The 23,520-nt window shown below is 39.5% G+C and overlaps 1 protein-coding gene across 1 annotated transcript in view; it reads left to right on the top strand.

The window, feature by feature from the left end:
• adcy2a (adenylate cyclase 2a) overlaps window positions 1-23,520 on the top strand; it is a 179,729-nt gene that overhangs the window by 111,637 nt on the left and 44,572 nt on the right. Inside the window, exon 4 of the mRNA XM_056257663.1 lies at window positions 5,546-5,695. Within this exon, the coding sequence (XP_056113638.1) occupies window positions 5,546-5,695 (150 nt within the window). The remainder of the gene's footprint in view (window positions 1-5,545; window positions 5,696-23,520) is intronic.

Here is a 23,520-nt window from a genome sequence, read left to right as displayed (position 1 = left end):
GCTCATTATCTGTATTGTGGTCCTATGCACAGCACAGGCTATACGTTAATCGTCCAACAAGCTTCGTCAGGTTACTCTACTTCTCTTCGAGAAGAAGACACGCTTGTGAGGAATAAGACTTGAATTTACCTCAGAAGAAGAATGCTATGTGATGATCCTTGTTCCAGCAGAGGATATAATTTCGGACGAGTAAGTATTCATTTTTACCTTAGTTATTGTGTTATTTTTTTTTTACAAAAACGTGTACACATTTTACTAGTTGGGCTTTTCCCACACTATATCGGCAAACTGAATTGTGTGAAATCGAGTGAAATGTTGAAATATAAAATATAGGCAAACTTTCATAGCATCTAATGTCCTATGATGCGTTGTTTTGTGCTCTAAAATATAAACATAATACGATATAAAAGTAATAAGAATGTTTACACTGTAATAGGATGAATGTTACAGTGAGTGCACACCAAAAGAGTAGATACAAAGTCAAAGAGTAGAGTAAATTACATACAAAGTCTGTGCAAAGATGCGAATAGATGCGCTATATTTGCCTCAATTTCAACTCTAGCGGGAAGTTCACATGACGAGTTGTTGCACAAGCCAATCAGTGAAGAGCTTATTGACACGTTTGGTTTGACACGTACATATTTGAGCAGCAATAGTAGTTCTCTCCAACATGGTTGCTAATGGAAAAAAGGCTTTTATAAAAGGTGTTTATATCCAAACTCTAAACTTTTATCCCAGTACTTTTGTAATAATTTTAATATATGTAACACCAAAACAACGATACTGTGAGGTTGGCTGTTTGTGAAGCTGTTTAATACCTATAGCTTACATGATAACTGCTTTCTCTGGCTCAGTTGCAGCGCCAACACAGATCTGAATGTTCTGCTGTGATCGTATTTGTCAAGACAGAGGAGAATCATCATTTAGGAATGAGACTGTGTGGGTGTATACTGTATGTATATATATATAGAGAGAGAGAGTACTCATTATGTTCCTGGCCCAGAGCCCTGTGTTAGGAGCACCTTGTCATTGGAAGATAACGTCAACAGATGTGTCCTGCACAGGTTGGGGTGCGGTCATGGAAGGCCGATTGACCGAGGGTCTGTGAAAAGAACATCATCTCTCCTGGCACATAAATTGCCTAAAGATGTAAGTGGTTCTGCTTGCCTTGAGGAACTTTCTCCCAGACCTCAGAGGCCATCATGTTCTAGTTCGAACAGACAATACGTCGGTGGTCTCTTATATAAACCACCAGGGGGTCTAAGATCGCGCCCTCTGTGTACAATGGCGCATCTGATCCTCCTGTTGTCCCAGGGCAAGCTGCTCTCTCTCAGACCTGTTTGTGTCACAAGAGAACTCACTTTGTCCCCTCTGGTTTTCCCCCCACACACAGCCAGCTCCTCCTCCACATTCACTTTGTGGTGCTGAGAGCACCAATTGGATCCAGTTAACTGCCCAGTGGCTTCAGTGCTAGAATTCCTTCAAGACCGATTCTCAGCTGGGCTTTCCCCTTCTACACTTAAAGTGTATGTGGCAGCAGTAGTTGCGTTCCATGCACCGCTAGTCGGGTGCTCATTGGGAAGGCATAATCTGATTACTCGTTTCCTCCGTGGCACTCTGAGGATGTACGAACCCTGGTACTAGAAAAGTTATCCTTGACACCCTTCAAGCCTTTGGACTCTGCATCGGACAAGTGTCTAGCCTTAAAAAATGGCATTTCTGCTGGCAATGACGTCTCTCAAGAGAGTAGGAGACCTACAGGCCTTGTCCTTTGCTCCCTCCTGTTTGGAGTTCATTCCAGGTGGAGTGAAGGCGATTCTTTAGCTGAGACCGGGTTATGTACCTAAGGTACCCACTAATGTGGCCGGTAGTCCTTCAGGCCTTTCATCCTCCTCAAGTGTTGGCTGGACAAGGGAAGTTGCAGTTACTTTGCCCAGTCAGGGTTCTTGAGATTTCAAGATCTTTGTGGAGAAAATCTGACCAGCTTTTGGTATGCTTCGGGCCCCCTAACAAGGCCTGCTCGGCTACCAAGCAGACTATAAGCAGGTGGATTGTCGAGGCTATCTCAAAGACGTATGAGGTGCGCTGGCTGCCTTCACCTCTGCCAGTTAGAGCACATTCCATACAAAGTATGGGATCTTCAAGAGCTTTATTGTCGGGGGCATCCCTTCAAGATATATGTGATGTGGCGGAATGGTCCTCCCCACATACTTTTGTGAGGTTTTATAGCCTGGACCTTCCGGCCACCCCAGGGTCCCAAGCACTCATGTCCTGAGCTGTGCCTTAATTGCTTTACACTAAGGACAGGCATTTTGTCAGCATGGCAAAGTGGGCATATCGTTCCCCAAAGTGTCATCATTGACGCAGCACGAGTTCCCTAGAAAGGGAACGTCTCAGGTTACCCATGTAACCATTGTTCCCTGAGAGGGTACGTTGCGTGACTGGGTCCCTTTGCCATACTTCTTGCATGCCTGGGAGCGGCTTGCTTCAGTCGATCAGAAGGCTGACAACAGCTGTGATGCCGGCTCGTGTCACGGGATGATGTTGCACCAATCAGAATTGGACTAAGTTGCACATGTGCTTCAGACGCAGTCACCCTGAAGGCATTCCCCAAAGTGTCATCATCGACGCAGCATCTCGTTTCCTTCTCAGGGAACCATGGTTACATGGGTAACCTGAGACATTTCCCTCCCTTCTGATGATTGTAAATTTTGGCCTGGTTCCTCAGTTCAATTTGGACATCTAACCTTTATAAACATGTCCTAGAAAAAAAAAAAAAACATTACTGGGGTGCATCTTGAGACAAAACAGTGGCACTGACATATTTTAAGATATGTCAGTGCAAGTTGCTTTCAGTTAAAACAGCTCAAACATATATTTTAGTCTGGGACTAGGCTTAAGGCTTATATGTGAAACTGGGGATAATGTTTTTAAACCAGCATGAAAATTTAATGGTATCCATTTTAAAGAAATTAACAGTTTTTGTTTATTTGTTTATTCCTTTTTTTGTAGAAAATAAGTGTATGAGACGTGTGATTGTCAGGTTTATGTTCTGTTCTATGGACTTTTAGTTAGCACTACCCTGTTTTCTCGTGTGTCTGTTTCCTTTGTTCCTATGTTCCTGCTCATTATTGGTTACCATGGTTTTTGATTAGTTACACAGCTGTTTACTTTTAGTTAATTAGCTGGTAAATATATCGCCCGTTTACATTGTCCTTTGTCTGATATTGTCTTTGTTTTACAAAACTGTTATGTTTTCTGACAGTAAAAACAAAAACAATTTTTAATGGTGAGTAATGACTTATCAATGTGTTTTTTGTTATCAGCTTTACAGTTTATCATCAATTGGAATAATTTGTTCCATTACACTCAAAACACAGTTTTGTGTATTTTTATATAAATAGATAAATTCTCCATCCATCAGTCAGAAAGCAGAATCTTTTCTGTACTGTATGTAATCCCACTCATGTCAGAAGAAGAAGCTTCACCACCTCTCTGAAAGCAATGAATCATCCATGATTTATTCATAGACAGCAGATTAATGTTGTACATCTTTTACAAATAAATTATAACTGTGTTTGTTTACTACAGCTCACTGGCCGTCTCGCATGCTTGCAGATAACATCTGCTCATCAAAATGTTGTATGATTAAACTCCTCACAAATTCTTTTTGCCATTTTAAAAAGAGTGTTTGAAAGAAAAGCCTTGCTGTAGTCAGCCACTGTTGAAATCTTAAGTCTGTTTCCAAGAGCTTTGAAATTCACCAGTTAAATATCCAATATGATTTTTGCTAAATGGCTATGGTTTGTTACCGATTGAACATAAGCTTGAATAAATTGTCCGAATTTTTAAAGTAATTCAATTTCCTTGTTTACGACTTTAAGATTTTATATAAACAACATCCTGCATGACCATGAAAGTCCACATTAAGATTCCCCTTAACCATTAGAGTCAAGGGACACAAAGAATAGTTCTGACAGTTCTAAACATACCACATGCGCACAGAATAGCACTGGCAATGTCATCTACCTCATCTTCATAAGTTAAGAATAAAGTTACAAATATTTGTTCATTTATTGTCGCTTATTCATTTGTGTTACTTACTATATTTTACCTTGCTGAACGGTTATGTATATAACATAGTAATAGATTTTTTTAGGTAATGTTAATGGTATTTAATTATTATATTCAAATGATATACTTACCACAGAGAAGAGTTTACCAGAAAAGAGTTAATGTTTGAAAAACATAAAAAAGTCCATATACAGGAATGTATTAAAAAAGTTTTTTAGAACCAGATAAATGATTTTTTGTGTGTTTTGGTGTCTTTTATCATATCTATCTGAGACCTCATGGGATTCTTATTGAAAACGAATTATGTCTTTTTGTCTAAAATACTAACAGTACAACATTTTTCCCTCACCTAAACCCACAAAAGACAGTACACTTTCTTTCTTTAAAAAAAACGAAACGAAAAGAACAAATAAATACCATGCAACAAAAAAGTAATTCACAATTTTGTTTTGTTTTTGTTTTTTTAATTTAAAAAAAATAAAAGTCACAAAATATTGTTTTCATGAGTCCAACTCTGTATGACACATACCGTTGTGCTTTCTGACTGTGGGTGACTCTTTACTTTCATTCCATCCATGTCAGCGGCTGATGCCTTTTGAAGTTTTCATGGTCCAAAGTGTGACAGCCAAGATGAGTTTAGGACTCTTTCTATAGTGACCTAAATGAAAGAGATGTCCAAGAGCAATTAAAAAATATCCCATGGAACTAAGCCTTTGATGCACTGTTCTCATCCGACTGTTGAATAGTGAGATTGAAAAAGATGAAGAAACCGAGGGACTTTACCACTGGGCTGGTAATTGAACGAGGAAGTATGAAAGAGAAGTGAGAAAAAAGAGGTGTGCACAGTGAACACTAACTGTAGGAAAAGTTTGGGACTTAAGCCCTTCTCTCTGCTGCTAATACTGACTACATTAACCAAAGTCCCCTCCATGCTGAACATTTGATTGGGTTAGCAAAGCTCTTGTCGAAAATCATTCTACAAGAGCTTTTTGAAACTGGAATGGAAAATTTAAGCAGCTGAAGTGGTGTGTGAGAAGTGCTGCAAGCTGCTGTCAATGAATTATTCTGGACTGGAAATTGATTCCTTGCACAATCCTGCTTCACTATTCAAAAGGACACAGTTATTATGAAATTTTTTTTTTTCAAATACAAATTATATCATCAGCATAACAAGTTAAAAAATAATAATTTATATTAATTTTAATTACATTTATTGTACACGTCAAAATCTGACGGTCCATGTTATTTGAAAATGTTCCAAAGAGCATCAGTGTACATCAGTGGAAGCAATGAAATCTGAACTTCAGTAGTAATTCACATTGGTAGATTTCAACTTTGACAAAAATAAATAAATGAATGACAGACAGACAAATAAATAAATAAATAGCACAGAGGGTTTTTTTGTGGTATCATCCTATTTACAGAATATCCACTATTGTTAATTTTTATTTAATTTGTATTTTTTTTCTAGATCCTGGCAAATATCATAATTTTCATATGTGGGAACCTGGCAGGAGCATACCATAAACACCTGATGGAACTGGCGCTAAAGCAGACATATCAAGACACCTGCAACTGTATAAAATCACCCATCAAACTGGAGTTTGAGAAGCGTCAGCAGGTTCAGTATCAATCTTGCTTTACTTTCTCTCAGTTCTGAAGTCATGATTTATCAGCTGGCTATGGCTGAAGTTGAACGTCTCAAAAACTGAGATATTCCATATTTTCTTTGGCAAACCACTGAATGCTGATAGAGACTTAACATTGGGGAATTTAGCAGTGAACTAATACTGATAATACCAGAAAGCTTTTGTGTTATGTGTTAGTTTGCTGAGAGAATGACAGAACTAGATTAGATTAGTGTAAAAATAATAGTCCCTCAACCTCCTTGACGTATCACTCAAACTTAATGTTTATTTAATCTACATGCAATTTTTTTGCAAATGTCTTTATATTTTTGAAAGTACATTATGTGTGTATATTGTACATTGCATGGGCGCTTGTAAATGTTAAGTTTAATTATGGCTTCTTTTGTAAAGTGAATCAGAATGTTGATAGAATTTACCTTTTGACATAGTTGTTAGTTGGCGGTGTTAAGAAGTTTTTAAAAAAAATTTTATGTAACTGCACGGAGAATGACTGAATAACTGGGAATTGAGAAACCCTTACATTTTATTCATTATACTAAAAGTAATTCCACATCTTACTTTTACATCTAGATTTTTTGGGGGGGAAGGTTTAACATATTTTAATCTCTACTCATATTACAGCAATCTCTTTCATATATGTATACTTAAACACAGGGGCGGTTCTAAAGACAGTGGATATTCGGGGCTTTAGCCCAAACTAAAATTGGGTATTTTTATGTAAAGGAATTAATGAATTTAAAAGCGATTTAAGGTAATAAAGAAAAAGAAAGGCTTATTGTATTAGTGAAATATTAGTGACCCTTAACATTATTCTCTTAACAGACATTTACATCAATAGTCTGGCGTTATAATTTATTTGCTTTTGGTGTACTGTGGAGTGGGTAAAACTGTTTTTAATGGCAGGCTAGCAGTTACCGTTGACTTGCGCTAGCCTAGCAACGGCGAACTATATGCAACTGGAACGACTGGATGAAAATTTTTGAAAACTGTCTCAGTAGTATTCACATAAACCATGTGTCAAAAAAGGTGATTTACGACATGATTTATGGTTCTGGGTCGTGGTTCCCCTGTCTCTGATTTATGATGGGTCGCTGACAGGCTCCGGTATGTCTAGGCTGCGCGACGCCATGTGACATCATCCGTGCCGATGTCCGGGGACTTTTAAAAGACAAACAAACAGATCAAACAGATGTTAAATTTTTGACTGGTTTTTACGACTGGGTTAATGAACTCACACCTCACAACTTGCCATTGTAGTTTTTATGGTATGAGGTGTGCCTTTTTCACAACTACGTCACTACCTACGTCTTTTGTTGCAGTTTTAAATAAGGTTAGGGGTTACACTGTTGAACACAGAAGACATTCTACGACTTTCCTGATACAATGGCTACTCCGAGAACTCCTAAAACCCCTTTCGGTTATGTGTATTTCGCCGACAAGAGGACCTGTTGAAATGAGAGAAGATCTAACTTTTGCTCCAAGGAAAAAGCTAAATGTTAGCTTGACAAGATTTCTTCATGAAGACAGTGCTCTTGTGAAACAGGATTTCTCAATGTCTGGTGGTCGTGTGGTGAGGTATGTGTTTGACAAGGTGATGCGTACTGTGAAACTCTACACAGCAGATGTTGAAGACGATTATACATCACAGACCCCATGTGTGATTTTCCACAAGAAGGACTGGTTTCTGTTTTTCAACTACGTTTGGAGAGATTTGAACGACTGTGGTGATGATCCGTTGTACGTAGCCGAGTGGGATGGCTCAATTCCTGACACAAGATTTCGTGTGGTCGGGGACCATAGTAAAAAGTTACCAGACGATTGTGTTTATATTTTCTGCTGCAACGACAAGACAAAGCTCTGCGAACGTGCGTGGCCTGTTCGTGAATCTGAGCATCACTTGTGCTACGACATGAAATTTTTGTTTCAGTGGAAAGATGTTCGTGCGCTTGACAACGTATTTACATGCATTGACAAGATGTTTAGATGGTGCTACATGTATGATCGTTACAGTTCTGTAAAGATTAAATTGTTTCACCCTTAGCAGGGCGTTACCAACGCTGAAGACCGCCTCTTAACCCCACCCACGTATTACAGCCATTAAAAACGCCTGCAGATCGGTACAATTGCTACATTCATTCACCATGTCTCAAGAATCTACAACAGTCTACTGCTACACCAACAACCCTGAGGCTCCCCCAGCGATGCCTGATGACAATGCTACGCCGCTGGAGCCCCACCCACCAACTTGCGACAACAGTCGGTTGGATAAATTTTGCATGGATCTTGGATATCACAACATGACCTTCCTTACAACACCATACGGCAACACTGGTGCAATAGCTGGAGCTGCGGCCCTTGCTGGAATCGACAACACAGACAGTTGTATCCGCTCGGACGGATTCAAAATCATAAAAGCGACTGTTGTGGTCCTTCTGGAACACGTCATCAACAAAAAGCTGAAAGAAATCTGTTTGGGTTGTGAAGTGGATCACCCCAGTCAGATTAGACATTCCTGCCTGTTTGAACCGGGTCCCTATTTCTTTGACGCCTACTTTGAGGAACTGACACGTAATCTGGTGAAACCGGACCTTAAGCACATCGTTGCTCAAGCATTGAGCCGTTGTGGTTTAAGGGTTCACCCCCAGAGGATTCAAGGTTCAGTGGAGGCTATTTTACATGAACTGCGTGGCGAAGTTTTCATTGTGGAAAAGCTTCGTAAAGTCAGAGAGAAAGTTGTGGACGTCAGCAGCGAACAAATTGTCTATGACGCTGTGGACAGCTGGAAAGGTATTGTCCAAGTTGAGTGACTGTAACACCGACATGGGGAATACGTGTTTTGCAACAGGTCTGGCAAAGTGTCTACTTAAACAACGTATTAGATGTGAGATGACCGGCTTGTTGTATAAGATTATTAATGAATGTGCCAATGTATCTGTTACTGTAAACAGATGTGCTGTAGATACCAATCGTTTTACAAACCTCATGAAACAAATGTCTGTTGTAAGAACTGTGTCAAATGAATGGACAGATTTGATGCGTTTATGCGTTAATGCTGGTGAACCAATTTGTGTGACTATCAGAAAGATTTTAGACCTGATGACTGAATGCGGCAGCTGTATTAGAATAGCTGATATATTGTGCTTGTGTACATATGTGACTGATCTATGTGTAGACATATTGACAAGAAACAATCAGGCTGATGTTTGTGAAATTATTGAAACCCTGGTTGATTACATTCTTGAAAAAAACATTGTGATGTGTATACATTTTTTACACTACATTGATGCTGTATGATACCTTTGTTTCCTTTTACTGTTTAAGAAATAAAAACCCAAATTACTTAAACCATCTGTGTTATTCTTTTTGTGGAGCGTGAAGTGGAAACATGTCAGAAGAAATGAAAAATACTTATTACACACCTTCTAACCCTGGTTCTTTAGGGGGGAAAAAACGCTTAAAAGAAGCTGTTTTAAAAGAAACGGGTGTTCGTTTAACCGATAAAGAGGTTTCAGACTGGCTCGCTGGCGAGGATGCATATACACTACACAGAACGGCCCCACTAAAATACAAAAGGAATCGGGTTTTTGTCTACGGTATCGACATGGAGTTCCAGGCCGATCTAGTCGATATGTCTGCATATGCCCCGGTAAATGACAACAACCATTTTTTGCTGACATGCATCGATCTCTTTAGTAAATATGCATGGACAAGGGCTTTAAAAAAACAAGAGTGGTGTAGAGGTCTCTAAAGCTTTTGAATCCATACTGAAAGAGGGACGCGTACCACAGAAATTACAGACAGATAAAGGAAAGGAGTTTTTTAACAAACATTTTCAAAATGTAACAAAAAAGTACAATATAGCCCATTTCGCAACAGCCACAGAATTAAAGGCATGTGTTGTCGAGCGGTTTAATAGAACCTTAAAAGGTAGAATGTGGAGATATTTAACTGCTACAAACTCCAAACGTTACATCGACATACTTCAAGACATTACACAAGGATATAATGCGAGCCATCACAGAAGCATCAAGATGAGGCCGATTGATGTGGGGAAAGAAAACGAGTCTGTGGTGCTGCACAACCTATATGGTGATACCAGACCTCATAGTGTTAACCCCGTATTTAAATACAAGATTGGTGACGTGGTTCGAATTTCTAAAGTCAGAGGACCGTTTGCAAAAGGGTATGAGGAAAACTACACACAAGAGTATTTTACTATATCAGCGTGTATCCCACGAGAACCCCCTGTTTACAGATTGAGTGATTACGACGGGGATGTTATCGACGGCGTTTTTTATGCGGAAGAATTGCAAAAAATATTTGTCAGTAAAAACAAGACATTTAAAGTTGAAAAAATTTTAGATAAGAAGACGAAGGGTCGCAAAACATTAGTGCTGGTACAGTGGCTCGGATGGCCAGCGAAGTTTGCGTCATGGATCGACCAGAAAGAATTAGTTGATGTACAGAAGCCATAAATACAAACCACACATACAGGATGCATACAGTTGTATAAAAACCAGACATGGCTGAGGGTGGATTTTATGTCACACTACCCTGCAACGCTTCGCAGTCTGTATACCCTAACAATAAAATCTCTAATTATAGAACAAGACTGGCTACCACTGTAAATATAAAAGGAGAATGGGAGGTGGGGCTTGTTCAAATTGAATATCCTAGAAGCTGGTACACCTTTAACAGCAACGACGCCGTTTTCGAGATAAACATTGGACCCACCACGACCGATGGTGAAAAGTACACTAACAGCTTACGCCATGGTATAGATGTGAAGAAGACCAGCTTATCGAAACTACGCATACCAATAAAAACAGGGTATTACGACAATGTCCCATCCCTAGTTAGTGTAATAAATGATTTAGTAGCGCCTCAGGGGGAATTCGGTTATGACCGCGTAAAAAACAAAGTATTTCTGAAAGCAAAACCTAACATTTCAATGACCTTCCATGGAAAACTAGCCATTATTTTAGGATTGAAACCAGGCGTCCCTATAGGAGATTCTATTCTGCAAAAAACAAACCCTGAAAAAAATAATTATGAAAAGGATATTGTAACATATGCAATGCATCAGTCGGACATACACGGTGGTTTCTATACTCTTTATATCTACACGGACATTATCCGTTACCAGTCCGTGGGTGATGCTTTTGTACCGCTCCTGGAGTGTGTACAAATAACAGGGGACAACAATAGCACAGTCAGTGTTCGATACGACAAACCTCACTACGCGTCTATCAACAAATCAGTCATCGCAGATATTGCTATAGAAGTGAAGGACGATCAGAACCAGCACGTCCCATTTTCTTACGGGAAAGTGTGCATCAAACTTCACTTCAGGCCTGTAAAACACTTTGTTTAAAATGGCATATTTCAACAATCACAATGTTGACCCTATGCGTTACGTTGCCTATTACCAGAATCAGGCAGGCAGCGGGCTCCCCGGGTATGCAGGAGGTGGAGTCATGTATGGGGCCGGTTTGGGGGGGATTTTTCGGGGGCTCTTTAGAATGGCTATACCCCTACTAAAACGAGGATTTAGCATAGCCAAGCCGCATCTTAAATCAGCTGCAAAAAACATACTAAGTGACGTTGTTAGTAATACGTTATCAAGATCTTTTAACAACAACTATGATGCTCAAGACGGATCCGGACTAATGGTAATGGCTCGCAAAAGAGCATCTAGGCCGCCAGGGGTGCGGAGGAGTGGCCAGAAGCAGAAGAAAACAAAACAACCTCCCAAGAAAACATCAGTTGTAAAACGCAAGCGCAAGGAGACAGCTAAGCGTACTGCTTCAAAAAGATCAAGGAGCTCTGTTAAAACAATATTTTAAATCATGGCGTTACTACACAACATGTCAGAAGAGTGTTTAAAGACTGAACTGGATCTGTTTACTGTACCACTAACTCAAACAGCGATTGAAAAAAAAAATTTATATAGAAGTTCCACCACTATCAGCGATATCCGACACATCTCCGCTGGAATTTTTTATTGCGGGGAATGGGGAGGATTACATAGATCTAAACAACACATTACTTTTTTTGCGCCTCAAAATCACTAATGCTGATGGGACGGATATTGCAGACGGAGATCCCGTAGGTCTTGTGAACTATCCTGGATCTACGATTTTTTCACAAGTGGATGTGTCGCTTGGAGATCGGCTTATATCACAGAGTTCTAGCACATACCCATACCGCTGTATGATAGAATGTCTTACCAATTATGGTAAAGACGCCCTTGAAACGCTTTTCTCAGCAGGGCTCTTTTACCTGGACACTGCGGGCCATATGGATGTGGCTGACCCGGCTGGGGTAAATCGCGGCCTGACAAAGAGAGCAGCCTTCACCAACGCTAGTAATGTGGTCGAACTACTCGCACCTGTTCACAGTGATATCTTCTTTCAGGAAAAACTATTACTTAATGGATTAGATCTTAAAATTAGAATGACTAGAGGTAAAGATGAATTCTGCCTGATGAGGAGCAACGCTACAGCCTATAAACTAAACATCATGTCTGCGTCGCTATTTGTGAAAAAAGTGTCTGTGTCGCCAGCTGTGAGACTGGGGCATGCACAAGCCCTACTCTCAACCACAGCCAAATACCCCATCGACAGAGTGTGTCTGAAAAACTTCTCAATACCTGCAGGCTCACGTGTCTGCAATCAAGAAAACTTGTTCTTAGGAACTCTGCCAAAATCTCTGGTTCTAGCTATGGTTGATAATGATGCATTTGTGGGTGCCTATAATAAAAACCCATTTGCGTTTAAAAACTATGATTTAGAATTTCTGGCCATTTATCTGGATGGGCAACAGTACCCAGCGAAGCCCCTGCAACCTGAATATGAAAATGGTTCTGCAGTGCGGGAGTTTTACCAGCTAGCGCTGGCTTCTGGAAGGCATCTTAAAAACCAGCCTCTATGTATCGATAGAGAGGATTTTCTGCACGGCTATACACTCTATGCGTTCAATTTCACACCAGATCAGGAGTGTAACCAGCACGTATCGCTTATCAAAAGTGGCAATATTAGACTAGAAGCCCGTTTTAGACAGCCGCTACCACGTACGATTAACTTAATTGTTTATGCATTGTTTGATAGTTTGATTGAAGTGTCAAATTGCCGACAGGTCCTGGTTGATTACTACTAATACATTCAAATGAACACTGTACAGCTTACGGCTGCCTACCAAAAACCCCTTTAAGAAAACTACCAGCAATGGTTTTGATCAATACACATCCTTCAGGACTCCCAGGGGAACACTGGTTGGCTATCTACATAAATGAGGATGGTGTAGGATGTTTTTTCGACAGCTTCGGTAATAAACCAGATTATCATGGTTTTCCGCCGATTATCAAAAACTTTTTAAAGCTCAACTCTAGTCAAGTACTACATTCAACTGTGCAAGTCCAAGATTTTTCATCAGATACATGTGGACAACATTGTGTGTTCTTTCTCTACCACATGGCAAAGGGATTTGATTATGATTATGTGATGAAATTGTATACCAACGATTTTATTAAAAATGACAAAAAGGTGTCAGCATTTGTGAGAAAACTAAAACAAGCACCATGTAGTGAAAATGTTTTCAAATGTGTTCAGTGTGTACAAATGGGTGAAATGTTCATGTCTCATGCTTAATATTTTAACAAAAACAACTAAAGAACGGAATTTTGTTTCTTTATCCCCACTTTTATTACACATACATCACATCATAAGTTCTCAAAAAAAAAGAGAGAAATTGAGAACACAATACATACAAACTGTTAGTTTAAAAACTTAACCACCGACTCGGGTCTTTCTGTTTCTTACTCCTCTTAGATGATCCTGTTATAGACGTGGTCGATTTGGTTTTGAAAGAGTTAAGGCGAGACACGGCAGGCAAAAACATCGTTTTTTTTTCATTGGTCAATTTTGAGATTTTGGGCTATTTGTCTTCAATAACATGTCTTCTTTCAGACTTGTGCTGAAAAAAGTCCAAAATACACATTTAGGTCTTTATTTTACTACACTTTGTCTGTTTGCGTGTGTAGATTTCACATAAATTCATCAAAAGTTGGCGTTCTAAATCATCCTGCTGCTCCGCGATCGCTGTCTGCACCCTGTCATCACACACCGTTAGAAAGCTCTCTCTCTCCTTTGCAACGCTATCTGATCCAAATATGGTCATTTCCTGTTTAGCAGCAACCAATCTTGAAAGTAAAACCGGCGATTTAACTCGAAATGCGCATCTCATTGGCTGATGCCAATTTCTGACAACGTGATTCGTTCAGAATCATCACGTGACGCTTTGACATTATATATATGCATCACATAATACTATACTTTACACGCTATATATACAAAACAATTACATTACACAACACTTCAGTTTTTGTATAATATAATTACTATATAATACTTAACAAATCTGTAATTGTGGGATCCTAAAGTGGTTGTGAGTTCCTCAGGCAGAAACATATTCACCTGTGTGATGGACTGTTGATGTGTTGTTTTGATGTGTTGAAGTGTTGTTTTGGATGTTATGATCAGTGATGGATGAAGCAATGATGAGTTGTGGATGTTAAACAGTGTGATACATTGATTTTACTTGGACCTAAAGCATATTTTGTCTGTAATTCATGGCTTTCAATAGAAATTAGTGGAATTTTGCCATACAAATCTTTAAAGGCCGTTTTCTCAAAATGAGTTTTTTCTCACACTCCTAGTGACGATTTTCCACTTCAGTAGCACCTACATACACCAAACTTTACAGTCCTATTCCTAACTATATTGTGAAGGTTTGTTCAGAGGGATTTGTTGATATATCATTTTTGGCCTGATTTATATGACATTCTATGCCTAAAAATAGGGCGGAAATCAATTTTTTAAGACTATTGGCAGTATTTTCTGATTTACAGGGTAACAAAAGGAGATATTCATAATCCCCTCTGAAAATGTCTTTTTATTGAATATATCAACAAAATGCAACAATAATTTTGAACCTTGTTTTTTTCATCTTCAAAAAACGTCACTTCAAAATATAGGCAAATTAGCGCATATTTAATTAGATATAGCCTGATTAGCATATTTAACCAAAAAATTACAAAAAACTTGCAATACATTTTTTTCTCCAATTCATGTGAGTAATCAACTGGTAAAGTTTCATGGTGATATCTGTAAGTTAAAATTTTTACCCTATTCACCTGTAGTGTCTCGCCTTAATTGCATGTCTGACATTGTGGTTTGGTACCACAGAGTATGGCAAATTTAAACTAGCAAAAGCCTCCAGAAATTCACGCCACCCGCCAGGTCTCCGCTCGTCAACAATCTTTTGTGGAGCCGTGACGCTTTTAACTAAGTCAAGCATGTGTGAACCAGGGATTGTTCTGCCTTTAAACACAAACTCTCCCGACTCAGTCCATGAAGTAACATCTTTAGTTTTAGACATTTTATCTAAAATGTAACGAACATTTTTCACACTCCTCTGTGGAATATTCTTTAAAATCTCATCTGCAAAATCACCTAAATCGTCATGGGCACGCACATGGCCTGGTGCGGGTGGGTCTTCTTTTTCAACATTACTAGGCTGTGGTAGCCTTAATGTTAATGTACCGGATTCTCTATCCCCTTGTCTAGTGAGTGTTAAAAACCGCTGCAAAACACCTGTGTACATCTTAGCTTTTTCATGGTGATCCAGATCAGACCTGTGCAAAATATTTCTTATAGTCATGTCCAGGTCATTCTCCACAACCTGTTGTATAGACTCACGGGTGTTAGAGGATTTCAGCTTATCCAACTGGTGTTGCGGTACTAAAAACATCTTCTCGGCATACTCCATCACCAAACTTATTTAGATGTAACCAAACTGGTTATAAACGGGATTGCCGCACTTAACAAAGGTAGTAGAAATCCTCCTTGTTGGTTGATTAACCGTCTTTTACGTCTAACTCCAACCTTTTTATCTGCAACAATTTTGATCTCACTTCTTCTTCTCTTCAGTTTCTGATTTTGCTGTGGTGTTAGCGGAATATTACCGTGGACTACGTTAAGAGCTACTTCACACAATGTCACAATGAGTTCGTCTGCAGCCGCCTCTAAAATAACGCGTCTTTGTTTAGGCGTGGCTTTTAATAACAATTTTAAAAGAGGTAGGTTTCTTAAAAGTCTTGCAGACATTTTCAAATCTCTCTGTCAATGTTTTCTTTTCTGAATGTACACAACTGGATGTTGTGACAGAATATCTGTTCTGAGACGGTACTGTTCTGGTGTTTTCGCTTTAAAGTCAATCAATAGATACCCGAAAGGGGTGCTGGTAGCATTTTCATAACACTCCATAAAGTATTTTGTGTTCCTGGGGTACATCTGCCGCGCTAAGACATTAATTTGGGTATTGTCTCTAGGGTTTTTAAACAATACCAAATAATTAGTGTTCAAACTGATAGTCCTACTGGATTTACCTTGAAAAAATAAGTTTTGTACGATATATATTGCACTCAAGCTTCTATGGTCCACATAGTTGGTAAACAAACGTTCAACTTCTGAATTGCTGCTAGCATCTTTCATAACATCATCCAATATCACAAAATTGGTCTTGTTGGTGGGAAACAAGCGATCATCATTCAGAGTCTGCGGTATACCTTCAATAAATTTAATATCATACAGTTTCAACAATTCATCATACATAGGTTGCCAGCAGTCATAAATGTACACAATGTTTTCAATTTTTTTAGAAATTACACTTTTAGCATTTTCCAACAACTTTTTTACAAAAAATGTTTTTCCTGAGCTAGAAGGACCGCTTAACACACATGAAAAAGGATGTTGTAATCTGAAATCAAAACCATCCGGGTCTACCACACCCCGGTGCCCAAAAACGTTGTCAGTAGCCATATGGTAGCGTAGTTAGGTCGGGTAGCAGTACACGCTTGTTGTATACGACTTTAAATTTTTTCACAACTGACTTGTTGTGCAATGTGAACTGCTTTTTGTTCCTCACTATACTGTCGGTGTACGCGAGAATGTGATTACTGTCACCCCGCCCCCTCACATATTGATCGACAAGCCCAATTAATGTGTCTAACCTAATGGTCTCGGAGTTTACAGCATTCAGTGTGATGCCTTTGGCCTTCATACAGACCTTACCCTTAGCAGTTCTGTACCCGTAACTTTTCGGACCACTTGCCGAAAATTCCACAATATGGTCTCCATCCCCAACTTCATCAGTAAGGTCACCAAGATATGGCCCCAGTGGGGGCTCATATTCACCCTCTTTAGACGTGAACACAACACTATCTGTATCGCAGTAAAGCAGTCTATCACCCAACCTGTCCATGAGATCATAAAGCTCTAACCGTGCATGGGCTGTTGTAAAAGCCCCGAGAAAGACGTTAATGTCACGAGTCTGGGTCCCTTTCCCATTTGCGTAAGCCCACTGAACGATTGCAACAGTGTCTGACACAAATGAGAAATGCTTGAGGTCATACTCAGTGCCAAAAATGTATCGGGCAAACTGTTCAGGGTCTGTTAGTATTTCGGTTGTCGATAACTCCTCGTGCATACTGAACCTCCCCCACAGAGAGTTAAGCAGTAGCTTCATGATGGATCTACGTGCAGCATTAAACTCAATCTTGTCCAGATTCAGCTTAATCCCTTCTTTCTCAAAGTAATCTCTAACATAAGATTCTTTGTCAGCGTCGGTCACAACGTCTTTTGGAAAACCTGAACTTTCCTGTTTGAACTGTAAAAATGTTTTAACATAATCACAAAACAATGTTGGGGAAAATGCCAGACCTCATCGATTTTTGTCACTACATAACCCTTCTCAACGGCTTTTAACAGTTCAATGCTAACCCAGCACCCATGAATTGATCTTTCCTCATTAGTATGCACACACGGGTGTGTCTGGTTCTGCTGTTCAGCACACGTGCTGCAAAGCGGGAACATTAACTTACCCCCGGTCCTATAAGGCAGTACGGGGTGAAGCAACTTCCGTGGCGGAAGGACTGTTGCCTTGACGAGTCCGTAATAATCTTCAAGGTTTTGAAAATCCTTGTGTATTATTTCCGGATGCCCAATTGGGTAACATTTTCGAGCCTGACAGTAGGGATATAGTGATGTAAAGTCAGCATACCTAATCCGCTCGCCCTCCGCAACTTTGTGATACAGTTTTAATGCGTTAGTTCGGCCGCCGAATAGAGCTTCACGGGGTTTCAATCTTTCAGTGTGTTTGTATGTGGACATGAAATCCATAACTGCAACATCACTCTGTTTAGCGCGCATCCATGCACATTCCCAAATCACCTCGACCTGAAGACCGTACGCACGCTCCAAAATTTCAATCTTGTCGTCGCATTGTCTTCTCAAAACGCCATAAGGCACTTTTGATAAAGGGTTTAGGTCGTTGGGGTTATAACATCGTTCACAACCATGAAAGAAACATCCGAGAAATTCGAATGCTTTTTTCACGTAGCCATCGTCGTAGAAGCCATCCACATAGTATTTCCCAAATGACGCCTCACCAGTGTTTAAAGCATGTTGAATTTCTATGCCCTGTGATTTTCGGATGAATTCGAGCCATTCAATTGAAATGTTTGAATATGTTTTGTTCTGGTTGGTGTACGCATTGTTACGTGTCAGAGCTATTGTGTCTTTTGGGATGTAGTGTGTTTTATATGTGGCCATACATGTTGCTGCCAAAGTGGTGTTATTAAATGGATCAAGGCCTGTACACAAAATGAATTCGTCGCGGTACTTCATGCATGCCTCCCTCAGCAAAACGACATCGTTTTTACCATAAAGCGCAAGTTCTTTTTTAAAATCGAACGCTTTGTCAGATATGGTATTGTACCAATCATCAAACGCAGCCCTGTCTTGGTTCGACATAGTTGCATACCCGTAAAATTTCTTGTCAGGGTACGGGCCTATGTAGTTGTCATTTTCAACGCGGTTAAAGTGGTGCGGAAAATACCCCTTCTCTGCATTAGTCAGATTAAATGCAACGGGTGTCTTGGCCAGACGCATGGGTATGAATGAGTATGAATCAATAAAACTTGCTTGAAAGCTGTGTCATACATTAAGATTAGCCTGCAACCTTGCATTGTGATTTTAGGAGCAATCCCCATCTTAGTAAAAAATTCCAAAATTATGAAATTGTCAAATCCGGATGCATTGTGCGCAAGCCATGTGTAATTAAGGTAACGTGGTTGTCTGAATTTTTTAACGAGACGATCCACACAATCGGGCCCTTCAGCCACGAATTCCTCGCCATTAAACGTGATAGCACATACAAAATTGGCAACGTGTTTACCATTTTCATAACGGGTCTCAAAATCGTAGAAAATGTAACGATCGTTCGGCATCTCCGGCTTAACTGGTTGGATAAAACACTGATGCATACCATCGGTGACCAAACTCTCACCACAGTGCACAAAAACGATCTGCAGGGCATTTATGGGGTTTGGGTTTAGTACCGCTGACATGGTAACGTCTATTACATTTACCACAATATTTAGTCACGTCGCACTGCGCGTATTGCATACCCCGAGGTGTTTTTTTATGCATCTCAAAACAATAGTCAGACTTACAGTAGCGCAGGCAGTCGCCGCAATGTTTTGGCTTTTTGGGTTGTTTATGACATTCCGGGTCATTACAGACATCGCAGATGTACCGACATCTGTGATCTCTCCTACAGGTGAATCCTCGGTGGCAGAACTCACACACGTATGGGGTGCCAATAAATGCACGTAGATTTTTAATCATAAAATAATGATTGTCATGCAGGTACAAAAATACTGTTTTAGGATGCGGATCGTCTGTGTTTGTATACTTCTCCAAAACACCCGTATCAGACCGATAGAAGACAACTATTTTAACGCTCAGCATCTGTTCAAACCGTCTGATGTCATTAAACGCTATCTTGTATTGATCACCATAGCCAGCTGACTTCTGTATTGAAGATGCTACAGACTCAAGCTCTACGTGTGGTTTCTGTGGATTTAGGAAATGTGCCAGACAGATTGCAAAACAAAGATTGTTTGAAATGTTCGTGGGACAGAACAGATTAAGTCTGTTTTTGGTAATCACTTCATTGTGGGCAAGATCACGGATCTTTCGATAAACACCGCCGTGTTTACTTCTCGCTATCGACAGTCTTAAATTCAATCTCTCATCAAACTGTACGTCAGAGTTGCTCTGCATTATTTTTTCAAGGTCGTTTATAAATACATCTACACTATAACCATTGCTACCCGTCAAAAGTGTACTAACATCTGATGTCAAACTCGATCCCCTCAACGTGATGCTGATTAAACATCCGTCTCCGCCTAACAGTTTGGAAAACTCCACAATTTCAGAAAGTGTGTCATGTAAAAACACTGTGTAGGCTGCTAAATCTGTCGAAGATATCTCTCGCAAATTTATAAGCCTGTGGACTTCCAGACCATTGAACCGTGCGATGTGTCTGTGTACCTGGGCCCTCGCCTGACTGGTGAAAAGACACAAGATGATCAAATGCAGAATTTGGTTCTGGAGGAGGTTCTAACACCTCTCCTGCTTGTTGGGTATTTACAACATGTTCAAAATCATTATTTGGGTCAGGATCCTCATCGGACATTGATCTCACGATGTTTAATAATTCTACCAACGTATCAGTTGAAGACTCAGACCTATTCATATCCTCCACAGTCTGTATTAAATAGAGCAATGTTTCTGTGTTACTGCACTGTTCGAGGGGCACCACGCTACCATCGTTTCGTCTAAACCTAGCTACCGGACCCTGATCAAAACCATCTGGCTCCCGACAACGTTTAGGCATTTTTAAATCAGATCTTTTTTAATTTATTTATTTAAATCACATGTAGCAACACCTTAAAAACTATGGATAATAAACCCTGTGTCCATACAGTAAAAAAGATAGAATGAAAAACTGTGACAAATGTTGAAGAAAAAAAAACAAAACAAAAAAACATAGTATGCAAAATATATATATATATAAAATGTTGTCAACTCACCCAAGTTTCTTTTTAAGCATGAGCACCAGTTGCTTTAACAATTCTGTAGTCAGGCCTTGTTCTCTGGCTACTTTTTGAACAGTACCACTATGCAACCGTTGCGCTGCTATGCATTGTTTAAGCCAAATTCCCTGTTGTTGTTGTGTTGACTCATAAGCATCTAAACGTCTCTCAATGGCATTAAGGCGTTTGTCAAAACGTACCTCGAAGGCATTCAATGCGGTCTTGACAAAGTCCTGTATCAGTCCGGCTATGTGCTGATTGTCTATAACGGGTTGTGATTCCTGTTTGTAAGCCTCCTGATTTGAAGGCAGCTGTTCAGGGTCGGATTCTTCCACGACCACGACCCGTTCGCTGGTTGGAACAGACTGCGGTGTTTCTTTAGGGTCGTTTGTAAATACACAGCCGTCCCACGATTGTATCAGACCCTCACTCCAGCTCTGAACATCATTTATATCGGGAACTACGACCACCTCTGTTAAGAAGTAGAAAAGGGTGCAAACAAAAAAAAAGTTAGTACAAATGTGTGTTAATATTATAATGATAACAGTAATATTAATATTAACTATATTTTCTAAGACTAAAAATAAAATAAAAATCAGTCTGGTACTAATGTAACATTAAAAAACAATACGTAGTGTCAAATTCTCTCTCTCTCTCTCTCTCTCTCTCTCTCTCTCTCTCTCTCTCTCTCTCTCTCTCTCTCTCTCTCTCTCTCTCTCTCTCTCTCTCTCTCTCTCTCTATATATATATATATATATATATATATATAAACAAACAATCAAACAAGACCATACTAATATGGAATGGCGCAGCAGCCTAAAATCATCATGTCTACACTTTTTTTACACACAGTTCTCCAATGGTGTCACCTAAAATTATAAATAATCACCTACTCTAAGAGATATGCAGGTTTTGTGTTTTATGTTTTTTTTTTCCAACAATTAATGCTAATGTATGATAACAACAGTTCTAAACTAGCGTATTGGCACATTATACATCCACAAACACATTCGACCTCTCACTATCACATTCAAATAAACAATATTGATGGCTATTGCTTACTGGGATACTTCTGATTCACTTTACAGAAGCCATATTAAACAACATTTACAAGCTTCAAACAATACACATATAATGTACTTTCAAATATATAAAGACATTTGCAAAAATGTTCATGCAGATTAAATAAACATTAAGTTTGCATGATACACAATAGGAGGTTCAGAGACTATTATTTTATCAGTTCTTATTTTATCATATCACAGCTATTAGGGACACAATGTTTTTGAAATTGATTTGTCGCCTAGACTTTCACTACTTTGTCCATATGTTTGACATTATGTTCTCCGTGGCTTCCCTTTGAAATACTGCAAACCTTTGCGGCCTCCTACTCTCAGCTCAGTTGCTACCGAATGGAAACCAGGACGCTTCTGTGATGTTAGTTTTCGGCTCCCAGTTTAAACAGGGCCACAAAGGCAGATGGTGTGACTGAAGCCCACTGCTGTCTCTGTGAAGTCTAAAGGCCGCTGCTGGTGTATTGGCTGTCTTCCATCAGACTATGTGCTCTGCAAGAGGTCAAACATTGCCTCTTTGGACGTCTCTGGATTAACCTCTTAAGAATATCCTCTCAGGCTGTGGGTGATGAATTGTGCTTTCCACAGCTCAGTGGTCTCGACTGCAGCGTTTTCTGCTGTTGATGTTATTGCAGTAGATCCTATTCATCGTATAGCACATTAATTAGTGAAAAAGGGATAACGATTAATTTGTCACAGCTCAAATTAATGTATATGGCTTTTATGTAGATGCTAATAAAATGATCAGGATTGTAAAAATGTTTTTTATAAGGTAATTATGGTTGATTAGGGGAAATGTACCAGACCTATTGGGCAATTAACCTTCTTTTGCTTGATGCCAGAGTCAAGCTATCATAAGCTTTCATAATGACCCTCTAGACCGTCCCTGTGAGATCTAATTAAACTCATTCACACTTTATGCCTAGTGGGGAAATCGAAATTGAATTGAAAAAATGTAATGTGGTTGTCTTAGTCTTTTCCTTTTCAAAAAAAGTCCGCCGTTACCCAATTATATCAATCCCAGATTAATTGAACATTACAGGTGCCTTTGACATAGATTTTCACATCTCCTGTGAAAAAAAAAGTGCTACGGTATAATTTGAAGAGATCCAGAAAGCTAATATAGCAGATTTTTCTTAACCACACGCAGATTGCTTAATATTATTTTTTTATTCTGCTTTATAAAATGTATAGAGTTTCTCATTTATCATAAATACTATTGTATGCAGCAGACGAACATTAAAGGCCCTGATTTACTCACGGCGAGGTTCTTTTTTGTTCTTCGTTTAGGGGTTAAATGAAGTTCGAAATAAGTGACCAGCGATATACTGTTAGCGAACATCCGACTGCGCCAACAATGCTGAGAGAAGCATTTAGATGAATATGTAAATATTTGCTGCGGGCTTTCCTCTCAATAACAAAATAATCACACAACAAAACTGAGAAAACAGCAAGCATTGTTTTAAATAAAGGAAAAGAAAAGAATCTGATCGTCATAGCAACGTTTCCACGAGATCTGCAATTCAGCACTCTAGTAGTCCCGTCACGTCACGTTTATTTATATAGCAATTTTGTCACGGTTTCACAAGGCTCCACCACCACAGCCACTCAAACATCACAGGCTGTGTCCGAAATCGCCCCCTATACCTTTAAATAGGGCACTATTTTAAGGGACAGCCATTTGTTGTGATATCCGACACCATAGTGGATGTTATTGAGGGCA

Source organism: Rhinichthys klamathensis, unplaced genomic scaffold (genome assembly GCF_029890125.1).
Source record: "Rhinichthys klamathensis goyatoka isolate OS25496 unplaced genomic scaffold, OSU_Roscu_1.1 h1tg000006l_1, whole genome shotgun sequence".
NCBI lineage: Eukaryota > Metazoa > Chordata > Actinopteri > Cypriniformes > Leuciscidae > Rhinichthys > Rhinichthys klamathensis.
Note: the sequence above shows the minus strand (reverse complement) of the source record. Positions and strands in the feature narration are given on the sequence as shown.